The sequence below is a fragment of the Medicago sativa genome, chromosome 6, assembly GCF_051527215.1.
Source record: "Medicago sativa cultivar Bolivia chromosome 6, Bolivia_mono, whole genome shotgun sequence".
In the NCBI taxonomy this organism is placed as follows: Eukaryota; Viridiplantae; Streptophyta; class Magnoliopsida; order Fabales; family Fabaceae; genus Medicago; species Medicago sativa.
Genome location: NC_140754.1, coordinates 21,983,117 through 21,996,055, shown reverse-complemented (window position 1 = coordinate 21,996,055; position 12,939 = coordinate 21,983,117). Strand labels below are relative to the sequence as shown.

Sequence of the window (12,939 nt, the reverse complement as noted above, 5' to 3'; positions counted from 1 at the left end):
GAAGTTTCAACTTTTCGTCTAACTACCTAATGTTGACAAAGTTTTGGTGTCTATTTACTCGAATTTCAATAGGAAAATGTTACATAAACACCCTTGTACATCCATGCACTAGAAAGAGAGAAGAGAAGATGAAAGAGAAAGTGTGATTGTGGGATCCAGATGGCCACGTGTCAGATTTTTGTATGGGTGTCAAGGGATGTATTGTCACCTAAGAGTGTCTATGTATCAGAACTATTTCAAAATAAGGGTTGTACTTCTATCTAAGGTTTTAAATGCTATCATAATGACGATCATGGTCGAGGTTGTGATTGCGTTAAGGATTTCACAATTTTGATTGTTATATATGTTGACGATCATGGTCGAGGTTGTGATTGCGTTAAGGATTTCACAATTTTGATTGTTATATATGTTGTAAAAATAACATCAAGTGTAAATTATAAACAATCAAGTGTAAAAATAACATGCTAACAACACTTTTTTTTAACATCTTTTTAACCCTAACACTTTTTTTAATGAAATCCTTGTAGGTCTTATATTTTAGAAGTGGTGGAAGTTAGATAAATTTCTCATTAAAAAATGATTGTTAGATAGTGTATGGTTAGTTTGTCTTCTTTGCACCAAGAAACACTTCAACAACACCTCAAAAGTGAAAATTGAGTTTTCAATCATGTTTAGTTTGGCTTTTCAGAATTGTTTCTATCCTCCAAAAGCAATTCTGGATGAAGCTACAATTCCTAACTTTTGAGTTAACTAGAATCAATTATACATTAAATTTTATATTTTGATTATTACAACCCATTATTTTTCTTTATCAATTCTCCTTTTTTTGTATTTAATTTGAGGAACCAAATTTAATCAAAAATTTAACTAACCAAATTAGCCCCATAAAATATTTATGAACATGAGTTACTAAGTTTTGGATTTTTTTTTTACTGTTTTACCGTTCAGATTTGCTGTATTTTTTCTTTTACGCTACATTTTATCATTTTTGCCAACCATCTCTATTATTATTTTCTTTAAAAAAAATCTCTATTATTATTTAACTCAAATAGATTTTATCGAAAAATAAAAAATACATAGAACAAATATTTTGTCAAAAAAAATTGGTTTGATGATCGTATTTATTATTTTTTAAATTAATATATAGAAAAACTATTTATTTACATTAAATAATATATCTACATTTAGTATTGAACTGCACATACATTCAACTATATCCATTTATTTTTATTTAGCTATGTCCATTTTAGTAATTATACATTCAAAAGTGTACTTGCAAAAGCACAATAAAGGATACTAGGGTTCAGTATCGTATTCTAGAGTTGTTCAGACTAAGTATGTCTTGAGAGTGATCCCAAGGGTGGTATTTATAGCCCTTTATGGGCCTACTTTTGGGTTGCTTAGGCGCTAAGCAACGAGGGTAGTTAAGTATTTTTAGCGAATTCTAGGCGTTTCTAGAAGTGGATAAGGCGGCATCATGTGGAGGGCGTGCCTTGGGTTTTAGAGCTCTTCTAGGGGGTGCTAAGCCTCTGGCAAGGTCCAGGAGTCCTTCTGGAGGTCTTCTAGGCCTTTAGGAGTATATTGACAGTCCACAGTCCCCCAAGCACAGGTCTTGGGACAAGGCGTAGTGATGATGTCTAGCTTTTGGATATTCGGAGCCTCACTTGCAAATACATTGACGGTCCACAGCCCCCAAGCACAAGTCTTAGGACAAGGCGTACTGATGATGTCTAGCTTTTGGATCTTCGGAGCCTTATTTGCAGATACATTGATGGTCCAAAAAGCAATTTTGATCAAAACTATTCAAACAACGGGAACATACCGTCTCCCGTGGATTTTTCTACAGTTTTCTCTTGTGGACTGATCTCAACCCTTCATTTCTTTTAATAATAGATCAACGGCTACCAATAAAGTCATCTAAATCTGACGGATTCTACACTCACCTTCCTCCCCAACTATTTTTTCGGTATTGTTCAAGATTTGCTTCTCATTTCTTGTTTATTCTAATTAACATAATTTCAAAATTTACTTGTTGCAAAATGCCTGGGTTGAGCATCAATTTAATTTTAGATTTACCTGATTGTGTTAAAATTAACTTATTAACCTGATCGATTATCATTTCAATTTCAGATTTATATGCCTGTGAATAGTGGCATTTCACCGATTCAGTATCATTCAATAAACAATATTGAATCTTAAGTTATCTTAATTCCTTTAACTTTCCAATTCCATTAGTTCCAACATTTGTGAGCTAGTGTGTCCAGTAGTTAAGGAACGAAATCAGAATAATTGTTTCCAACCAAGTAAATCTGAAATTAAATTGATAATCAACTAATTAGAATCAATCTTAAACAATATCAAAAAATAAATACAGAGAATGGGAGAAGAAAGGAAGAAGGAAAAGTGAAGTTGATAATAATCAAAGTATAAAATTGAAGTTGAAAACGAAGCACGCTATAAATCTGAAATTAAGAAAGAATTGAGCAAGAATCTGAAATTTGAGATAGGTGTGTGAAGAAAGGGATCTCTGAGGAAGGAGAGCAATGAAACCGACAAAAACCAATGAAATTGAATTGTGTTTATATTTTTTTAATTTAATTGTGCTTATTAATAATCATTGATTTTCATTAAAAGGAATGAAGGGTTGTGATTGCTTCACAGGAGAAAACTGGAGGCATTTACACAGGAGACAATCCATTCCCTCAAACAACATTCATTATGTTTAATCAATTATACGTTATTGTATCCAAACATAAATTAATTATCTCAAAATCAATTTTGGAACAATCATTTTTATCAAAATCAATTCTGTCATAATCAATTCTATTCAAAGCTGAACCAACCAAACACATATTTAGAAAGAAAAAAAAATGCGAATTAAAATCACGTGAGTCCAACATGAAAAAAAATGCATATAAGGCCAAATATTTTTATGACTTCACACTTCTCTATGTCACATCACATGCAAGTCGCAATCCCGATGGTCTGTACATAAGACACAAATAAGCTGAGCTCCATTCAAAATTCAAATCTGAAAATCAAAAACTTACAAAGGAGGGACTAGGGAGGAAACCCGCTAAATGCTTCCAAATCAAAGCGCGGTAAAAACCAAAATACGAATGCACTCATGAGTAAAAAAATAGTTATGGACAGTACGTATCCAGTAAGCCTCATATCATCCTTGCATCCACAATAGAGACTCTTAATTTAGAGGTCTTAAACGGATCAGACATGGACACATTACTTTTTTATAATTTTTTAATAATAGTACCGAACAGGTACTCAACCACTCTAATGGAGACTCTCTAACAAAAAGTCTATATGAGTCCCAGCAATAACTATTTATTTAAGACACTATTATCTATTTTATAATATTAAATTGCAATTGAAAAACAATAGTACAATGACAATGATTATTTTAAGAAAAAGTAATGTAAGGTCCACTTAAGCACTGAGGTCTTAAGTGAGACCATGAGTTCTAGAAGACCCTAAAAAAAATTGTACATTGGAAGTACCTATTAGATAACGAGTCTTAAATGGTGAAGACATCACCAATGTAGATGCTCTTAGTGTATGTCTCGCTCCTAACTTATTTCCCACTAAATTATTGAGGGCCTGTTTGGTTCAGCTTCTGCCTAGCCAAAAGCAATTCTCTACAGTGCCAAAAGCAATTCTAGCCAAAAACAACGTGTTTGGTTTGGCTTTTCAGAATTGCTTTTATCCTCCAAAAGCAATTCTCCATGAAGCTACAAATCCTAGCTTCTAGCTTTTCTAGAATCAATTATAAACAGTAAATATTATATTTTATTATTACAACCTATTATTTTCCTTTATTGCCCTTTATCAATTCTCCTTCTTTATCAATTCTCCTTTAGCTATGTCTATTTTAGTAATTATACATTCAAAAGCAATTCTACATAATTGTATCCAAACATAAATCAGTTTGTTTAATCAATTCTACATAATTGTATCCAAACATAAATCAATTCTCTCAGAATCAATTCTGTCAGAATCAATTCTATCAGAATCAATTCTGTCAGAATCAATTATATTCAAAGCTGAACCAAACACACACTGAATAAAGATTGGTGGACACCCTTAATGTGTACACCTTTTGTACTAATCTGAAAAATTTCAGTTAATCAAATATATGGTCTGCGTGACCACATTTTTTTCAGTTGCATGACCACTATTTAGAAACTGAAAAATGTGGTCATGTAACTAAATGTGCGTGACCACTATTTTTCCACTTAGTTAACCAAAAAATTTCTGGAAAAATAGAGGTCACGCAACTAAAAAGATGTGGTTACACAAACCAAATATTTGGTTAAATTTTTCAGAGTGATACAAAGGGTGTACACATTAATGGTGTCTATCTATCTGAAAATTATTTCATTTAAATTTAATGTTAAACATTTATTATATCCGTGCATGGTCAAAAAAATAATTTCTTTCATTCGAGCATATTCGTATCTGCTATGCTACCCATGATTCAAAGATTAATTACCTTCATAAAAACATACTATTCTTTTTTTTTTTTGGTCAAGTCATAGAAGCATATTCTTATCTGTTGTACGCTGAACATTTTTTATTTAATATACGTAAAAACAATGCCTTTGTTTGGACAATAAAAAAAATAAAAATAATCTTGACTAGTAATAATAGTAGGAGTATAAAAAATTATTAATGTTAAATAATCAAATAAATGTCTCATAATAAGGTTTAACTTTTCCGTTTCAATTATACCATACAACTTAAATTAACTTAATCACCTATCAATCATATTAAAAATTAAATAAACAATATATTTTTATGACAGTCAACAATTTTGTGCTTTCTTCCTGAGGTCCCATAATAAGGTTGATATTAGTATGTGTATTATTTGAGATGCCGACGGGGTTATGTACTAGCTTGCTAAGACATCATGGTTTGCATCGTTGTGTTCGATGGAGGTTAACGAAGCTTTAGGACTTTGTGAAGCATTGCAGTGGGTGGCTACGTTAGGATTAGGTAGCATGAATTTCTCTTTGAACTCGAAGCTTGTCGTTGATGCTGTCAATAGTAATAACAGTAGTAACACTGATTTTACATGTATTGTTAGTCATTGTCGAAAACTACATAGCAGTTAGCAACCAATTTGCCAACTGTAAGGTAGAGTTTAGCCGGAGGCAAGCAAATTAGGTGGTTCATGAATCAACGCACGCAACCCCATTAGAAGCTAGCTCGCAGTTATTTATTGATGTGCCATTGTATTCATGACTTGTTATATAATGAAATGAGATGAATTTAAAAAAACAGTTTCGTGATAACATAGTTTCCCTCTTGTAGGAAAAAAAGTGAGTTAAGTTTTGGAGATTTGTCAGGGTCGAGACATGCTTTAAGACAGAGACTCCAATAACTCATACAGAGGTGCTTACATATCATTCACTATAGAGGTCCTTATATCAACATTAGGAGTCGAACACATATCTTGCAGGTGAGTCAACTCATTACCAACTGAATCAACATATATTTGTATAAAATTTATTTTAATACAACACTTATAAAACAAAGTCAAATAATCACTATAGTTAATTAAAAAGAAAAATGATTTTCTTTTTGACATGTTTAAAAGGAGAAATGATAAATATGTAGGAAACCACTTTACGAAACATTCACGAATTGTTTTGATCGACTAATTAATATACTAACCGACCATATCTCCCATGAAAATTTGAAAATTAAAGTGTTCTCTATGTAAAACACAACATCATCGTCGAATTTTCGAGAAGGTTTCCTCGTGGTGTATGACATCGATGAAAAAGGGAAATTGTAAATATTGTGAAAAACTACTTCTTAAAACCTTTGCGAATTATTCTGACTAGCCAATTCAATACATTGACCAACCATATTTTTCGTGAAACTCGGAAATTAAATTGTCATCTCTGTTCACTAATTTACTAAAGAACATATTAGGGTGTGTTTGTTTCAAGTTTACCAAATTTATTCATAGGAATAACATTCCTTGGTACTTTAAGATGGGAATTTTATTCCAAGGTTTATAGAAAAAAGATGTTTGTTTAACATTATAATATTCCCGGGAACCATAAAAATAGGAATTATAATAGGCAGTTACATATGAAATTATTCCTATCTTCATGGGAACTTTATTCCCACCATTTTCTTTGGGAAAATTTTTCTATTCCCAGGAACGTTTTATACCCAGGAATAAAATTTAGTAAACGTGTAACAAACATAGGCATACATATTTCTATCTTTTTATTCCCAGGAATCTACGAATATAACTTGAAACAAACACACCCTTAGTATCATAAATTTTGAAAAGGTTTCTTTGCGCTACATTTTTTTAAGGGAGTTTGCGGTACATAACAATGTTGAAAAAAGGAAATGGAAAATATTGTGAGAAGATACTTCCCAAAATCTTCGTGAATTATTCTGATTGGCTAGTGTCAATACATTAACTAACTATATTTTTTGGACAAAATACATTTACCAAGTATATTCTCCATAAAAAAATTGAGAATTAAAGTGCTCTCTATTTATTAAAGCAATATACCAAGATGAAATTTTCTAGAAGATTTCTTCACACGTATAACAATGTTGTTAACTAAACCTCAATTCTAGATGTTTGATTTGACCAAAAGAAAAATTCAACTTCATCATAAGCCCCAATCTTAAATTCAAAATAATCACCTTTAAATTAAATCGAAATAGCAAAAAAAAAGAGTTTAATTACCATCAAATAACTTTGCATTTTTCGCATACATCTAATGATATGACAACGAATCATTTAATTTACGTGTAAAATAATTCTACAAAGACAACATATATTAATTAAATTCAAAGATAAAATGAAAAGAAAAAGAGAAAACTTTGGAAAAAAAAAAACTTTGAATGTCATTTTCTTGTGGACCCCACCATAGAAAGGATAGCGGTGGAATTTGTACAAAAGAATTTTCCAAAACAATTCAAAAAACGCTTCAAAATTGAAACGCATCATCAAAACCCTAATTTCACATTCAAACATTGCTTCACACTTTTCTCTTTCTTCTTCACTTCACAATTTCTACTTCAATTCTTCAACATTCTTCATTCCTAACCATAAAGGTAATATCTTTTTTAATTTCATTATTTTTATGCAATAGGGTTTTGTATTCTTTTTAATTTTCTATAATTTCTATTATTATTAGCAACAAAAAAAATCATTTTTTTTTTCATTTTTCGTTTAATAGAGCAAGAATTAAATTAGGGTTTATTAAGGTTTTCAGGTAGTGAAGTTTTTGATTCAGTTTTGAGTTTTTTGAACTGACCCATTTTCAAAATTAGTCTTGAATTTTGATTTTATTAAAGAAAGTTTTGAACTTTTTGATTTAAATTAGTTTGTTTTTTGTATTTAATTGTGAAATGTGAAATGTTGAACTGACCCATTTGCAAGATTTGTTGTTTTTTGGGATTTTGTTATGTAAAGTTTTGATTTTTAGGTGAAAATAGCTGAAAATGAAATGGGGTTGTGAATTTTTGTTTTATAGAATTTCTGATATGAAATGTGAAATGTGAAAATTTGAACTGATCCATTTGCAATTTGTGTGGTTTTGTTAATTTTTGTTTTGAAAAGATTTGATTTTTAGGTGAAAATAGCTGAATAATGAAATGTGGCTGTAACTTTATGATTTTATAGAATTTTTTTATTTGAAATGTTGTTAATTTTTTGTGTTTGTTTGTTCATGATTCTTTGTATTTATTTGAATTTATTGTTTTTTGTTTTGAAAAGATTTGAACTTTAGGTGAAAATAGCTGAAGAATGGAACAGGGTTGTGAATTTGTTTATGATTCTTTGTATTTGATCTTGTTGTGTTGATTCTTATGGTGGTTTTTTTTTTCTTTTTTTTTGCTGTAGTTCAACAATGGGAAGGAATTTGAGTCCTGTGTTACGAAGAGAGCTTGAAAATCTCGACAAAGACGCTGATAGTCGCAAATCTGCGATGAGAGCATTAAAATCTTATGTGAAAGATTTGGATTTTAGGGCAATTCCTATGTTTCTTGCTCAAGTTTCTGAGACCAAGGAAACCGGTACTGTGTCTGGAGAATTCACAATTTCGCTGTATGAAGTTCTTGCTAGGGTTCATGGTGTCAAAATTGTTCCAATGATTGACAGTATCATGCAATCCATAATTCAGACTTTAGCTTCGAGTGCAGGGTCTTTCCCTCTTCAACAAGCTTGTTCGAGGGTAGTTCCAGCTGTCGCTAGATATGGAATTGATCCAACGATGCCGGAGGATAAGAAGAAACATATAATTCATTCTATTTGTAAGCCTCTATCTGACTCGCTCACGAGTTCTTTGGATAGTTTGAGTTGTGGTGCAGCTCTTTGCTTGAAGGCTCTTGTTGATTCGGATAATTGGCGGTTTGCTTCTGATGAAATGGTTAATAGGGTTTGCCAGAATGTTGCTGTGGCGTTAGAAGGAAAGTCTACTCAGACTAATTTGCATATGGGTTTGGTTATGTCATTAGCCAAGCATAACTCTTTGATCGTTGAAGCATATGCTCGACTGCTCATACAATCCGGGCTGCGCATGTTAAATGTCAGTGGAGAGTCTATGGATGGTAATTCTCAGAAGCGGTTCGCAGCTATTCAAATGGTGAACTACCTGATGAAGTGTTTAGATCCACGGAGTATTTTCTCGGAGGTTGAACAAGTAATTGAGGAGATGGAGCAGTGCCAGTCCGATAAAATGGCGTTCATCAAAGGCGCTGCACTTGAAGCATTGCAAACAGCCAAGAAAGTTGCGAATGACAAAAAATTGAGAGGCATGAAGAGTCCTGCTTCGGTGACTGGTTCCAATTTTAGTGGAAGAGATTTTATGGATGGAGATAGTTCTTCAGGTGATGGAGACCGTACTCCCACATCTGATTCACCAGAGTCACGTACTCTCGAATACTTCCATGGATATGGATCCCTGGCTGAGTCTCCTATTTCAACATGTCAGTCTATTCATAATTTGAACTATTCACGTAGGAGTGTCAATAGGAAGCTTTGGAGCCTTGAAAATGGAGGGGTTGATGTGTCTCTCAAGGACGGTCTGTTCTCAAGTGCCGAGGAGAGAAATGGTATGGATCACACGTTTCTGAATGGCGGAGATTTAACTGAGGAGTTTGCTTTCATCCCCAGAAGTCCTAGACATGGAATATCCAAAAGTACCAACACAAGTCCTGTTGTAAGTGTCTCAAATATTTGTGACCCTATTCGACATTATTTGATTTATGTTATCTGCTAATGATTTTATTATGCATAATCACTATTGTACATGTTTTATTATCAATTCTCGTTCACTTATTGTATTACTTTTGATATAAGTTCAATGAAAATAAAAAAAGAACCATTCATTCATGAAATAATTATGCATTATTTGAGTTAGTGTTTCTTTTTGTTATGGCAGTACATCGAGTTAAATTAGTGTTCCTTTTTGTTTATTGAAACTTGATGATATCTTACGCTTATGTATCCTTTCATGTTATCAGAGATCACACACTCAGAGCATCCAGATTTTTGACACTCCAAAGAGGCTCATTCGCTCTCTTCAAGACCCAACCGATGAGAGTTCCGATTGTTCTGAAAAACCGATTCGAAGGTTCAAGAGTCTATCATCAGGCAATATTGATTGGAGTCCATCAGCTTATTCTAAATATGACCAGAATGGTTTAGCAAATCACGACAAGTATGATGGCAAAGAGTACGGAAGCTCATGCGGTGACGGACAGTATCAAGGAGGATCAGAATCAGTCTCATCAACCGACGACCTTCCTGCTGATGCTGATAACCAGAGGCCTTCTGAAGATGTTCGTGAAAGTAGAAAAGATCCACAAATTGTTCGCGTGGAAAAGCCAATTCAAAAGACAAAGCGCAGATTTGTTTGCGGACTCTCTTTCGTCATTCTTGCAATGGCCACACCTTTAATTTGGCTCAACAGTCAAGAAGAAGCACATTTCCTTGTTCCTACATAATTATGAATAGAGTTTTATGAAAGTAGTTGATTAATTCCAACTAAATGTTGGGAAGTTTAGTGTAGAAGTAGAGGATCAGTACAATTTAGCACCTTCAATGTGCTTTTATTTTTCTTTGTAAGAGTCTGTAATAACTTTTGACTGAATTCTACCTTATGTTGGAATTAGATGAATCATTTCTGTGTTCAGCTAAATTTAAAATAGGTAAAAATATGGTGAATGGATTTAGGTATATTTTAACTTTTGTTTAATCATTTCTTTTGTTTAATATCCGCGATTTTGGGAAACCCACAATGTAGTGGTCTCTAAGTACCAAACATGAAAGAACTTGCATGCTCGTGAAAATTTTAAGAGTTTAAATTACATACGCTATTAGCGTAAAAACATCTTACACATGCATCTAATCATATTTTATCATATATATTTTCAAAACTAAAATAAAAGATGGCAGCATAATGATTGCCCATGACTAAATGCATGTGTAAAACTTTTTTACATTGACAGTGTATACAAATAAAACCCAAAAGCTAACGTGTTCATGAGTTAAACTTTCGATATTTTTGAAATTGCAAAGCAAGCCTTAAGTATCATGATATTATATATTTGGATTGTGTAGATAGGCTCCTCCTTTCCATACATCTTGTGGACTTAATACTATTGGTTGGAGGACAGCAGCTTGACCAACACATATGTAAGCATACTTGCTGTAACTTTCAATTCCTGATGAGCCTGGACTGAACAGGTATGTTTCATCAAATCCATTTCTTCCAACTAATACTGAGTTTCTTCTACCCTGATTTAAAAAAAACACCAAACGAGTAAATAGTCATTTTAGTCCCTAGATGTGTGAGACAGTGTCATTATATTCCCTTCATTAATCAAAATTACATAAACATCGCTGAGTATATCTTCTATTAATAATAGCAAAACGGAACGAGTAACTAGTCATTTTAGTCCTTAAGACGTGTGAGTGCCGTTATATTCCCTTGACTTTATTTTAATCTTATGTTATAATTGCTTAATTAAGCTGTTTATTTATAAATGGCCTAAGTATATGTGCAAGTGTATCGTTAAATCTATCGTTGAGGATGATGATTACATACCCTGTCAATGAGTGTAAAACTTCGAGGCGCATTCGTGTATACAAGACTTATTCTCTCTTTTAACTGTTTGTAGGTATCCATTTCCTCACCACTATCTTCACTATCTTCTGCTTCATTGTCCTGATTATTTGTTCCCCAGCTTGGTAAAAATTGCTTAACAGATGATTTCCATATTTTTCCGAATCCTTTCTCTTCGCTTGTATTTGGAGGACTCAAAATAAACTCCGATTCAATAGGCGGTCGGCTATAGTAATTTGATCTCTCTAATCCTATTGCATAAGTTGCTTCTGGTGTGCTTACTGTCAAATGACTAAGGATAGAACCTGTCATTTGAAGAGGGAAAGAGTTTGAGTTTGAGATTTCAACCTCTGAGCCTAATCCATCTTCTTCCAATGTCACAATGTATTTTAATCCAATCTTGTCATGTGGTCCTTTGTTTATTAATACTACCTGCATAAGATATCTTCAATGTATCAAAATATATAATTAGCAATAAAAAAATTGTGAGAAAAATCATAAGGTGTTAGATTAGTTGTTTTCCTTTTATAACCTCAAGAGACAGAGTTCAAATCTCGTCCGAGACACTTCTAAAATAATCATCAATACAACTTTAATTAATAATAATTTCTCCTTTGCCAACCAAAATAATAATAAGGGGTAATAGTCAGTTTGATCCTTGAATGTGTAAGAAGTAGTCACAATAGTCTCTCAATGTATTAAAATTCTAAAATAGTCTCTGATTGTGCACTTTGTTAGTCAAAATAGTCCCCGACACTAAAATAATCCTTCAACACTCAATAACTCTTTTTGTATAGGGACTGCAATAACAATAAGTAAATACTTATAAGGACTGATATGACAATAAGTAAGTATACTGAAGGACTAATATGACAATATCAACGAAGTATTTTAATGTCAGAGACTATTTTGACTATTGTGGCTACTTGTTACACATTCAGGGATCAAAATGACTATTACCCCTAATAATAACCATTAAACAGACCTGAATAGATTCCTCAGAATTGCCTTTAATATTATGCAAAACCCAATTAGTAGGAGACCATGAAACTTCATCATCATTTTCATCATGAGTTTGAAAATTGAAGTTTAAAGAAACACCTCCTTGAATAACAGCATCACCAAATTCTCCTTCTGACACTGCAGTATTAAGCAACTCAACTTTTCCACCATGCCACATAGGTGCCTTATAGGAAGTAATCAATCCACTTGGTAGCAACATGGTAGCAATGCTTCCATTTTTCAGTTCCATTTTGGCCATACAACTTCCACCAACTTCTTCAAATGTGACTCCATGTCCATTGAATTCTTGTTCTAAGTAGTCATAGTTGATTGGTTGGTAAGGTACTGAAGCTACTTTTGGGAGATGAAACTCTCTCTTAATGTATTGGTTTTGTTGAATATAGCTAGGAAATGGTAAACAAATATGTGATGATGTGTTTCTAGTAGATTTTGGAATGAAGATATTGGAGCAAAAAAGTGAAGTTGAAGCCATGGTTATGCTTCATAAACAAATGGGGTATTGTTTCATGCATTAAGGAGGAGAGTTTTTTGTTCCTCTAGTTGGTTTTCTTGCTTGAAATTGATTCATGAGTAGATAAGGTTTTTGATGCTTTTTTCCACATTACTATTTAGTATCTATGATATTTCAAGATATTATTCTAACTTTTGTCTTTTTTTATATACTTTTGTATTTGTTTGATTGTTTTTCATTGCAACATTCAACCATGTATTTTTTTTTTATTTTCTAAAAAAATTGAGTTGTACGTTAAAAAGATAATGAAATCTTAACTTAGTTATGATAATAATAATCAAC

The 12,939-nt window shown here is 32.5% G+C and overlaps 2 protein-coding genes across 2 annotated transcripts; one reads left to right on the top strand and one right to left on the bottom strand.

Moving 5' to 3' along the window:
* The first annotated feature begins 7,015 nt into the window (after positions 1-7,015).
* On the top strand, positions 7,016-10,190 carry LOC146913707 (protein SINE1-like). Its single transcript, XM_085716935.1, has 3 exons — positions 7,016-7,107; positions 7,898-9,215; positions 9,520-10,190. Exons 2-3 carry the CDS (start codon positions 7,905-7,907, stop codon positions 10,000-10,002), a joined length of 1,794 nt encoding a protein of 597 aa, XP_085573061.1. The 5' UTR covers positions 7,016-7,107; positions 7,898-7,904; the 3' UTR covers positions 10,003-10,190.
* Positions 10,191-10,482: 292 nt separating this feature from the next.
* On the bottom strand, positions 10,483-12,722 carry NDF5 (NDH-dependent cyclic electron flow 5). Its single transcript, XM_085716936.1, has 3 exons — positions 12,109-12,722; positions 11,106-11,555; positions 10,483-10,795 (listed from the first exon to the last, which is right to left on the bottom strand). The coding sequence occupies exons 1-3, from the start codon at positions 12,616-12,618 to the stop codon at positions 10,598-10,600; spliced, it is 1,158 nt and encodes a 385-aa protein (XP_085573062.1). The 5' UTR covers positions 12,619-12,722; the 3' UTR covers positions 10,483-10,597.
* Positions 12,723-12,939: the final 217 nt, after the last annotated feature.

What these genes read in the sequence shown, in the direction of transcription:
- NDF5 (XM_085716936.1), bottom strand. Translation starts at nt 12,618, where the DNA reads ATGGCTTCAACTTCACTTTTTTGCTCCAATATCTTCATTCCAAAATCT. An exon ending in ATTCTGAGGAATCTATTCAG is followed by an intron (nt 11,556 to 12,108) that starts GTCTGTTTAATG and finishes TATCTTATGCAG; the next exon opens with GTAGTATTAATAAACAAAGG. An exon ending in GTTTTACACTCATTGACAGG is followed by an intron (nt 10,796 to 11,105) that starts GTATGTAATCAT and finishes TTTTTAAATCAG; the next exon opens with GGTAGAAGAAACTCAGTATT.
- LOC146913707 (XM_085716935.1), top strand. Translation starts at nt 7,905, where the DNA reads ATGGGAAGGAATTTGAGTCCTGTGTTACGAAGAGAGCTTGAAAATCTC. An exon ending in GTACCAACACAAGTCCTGTT is followed by an intron (nt 9,216 to 9,519) that starts GTAAGTGTCTCA and finishes TCATGTTATCAG; the next exon opens with AGATCACACACTCAGAGCAT.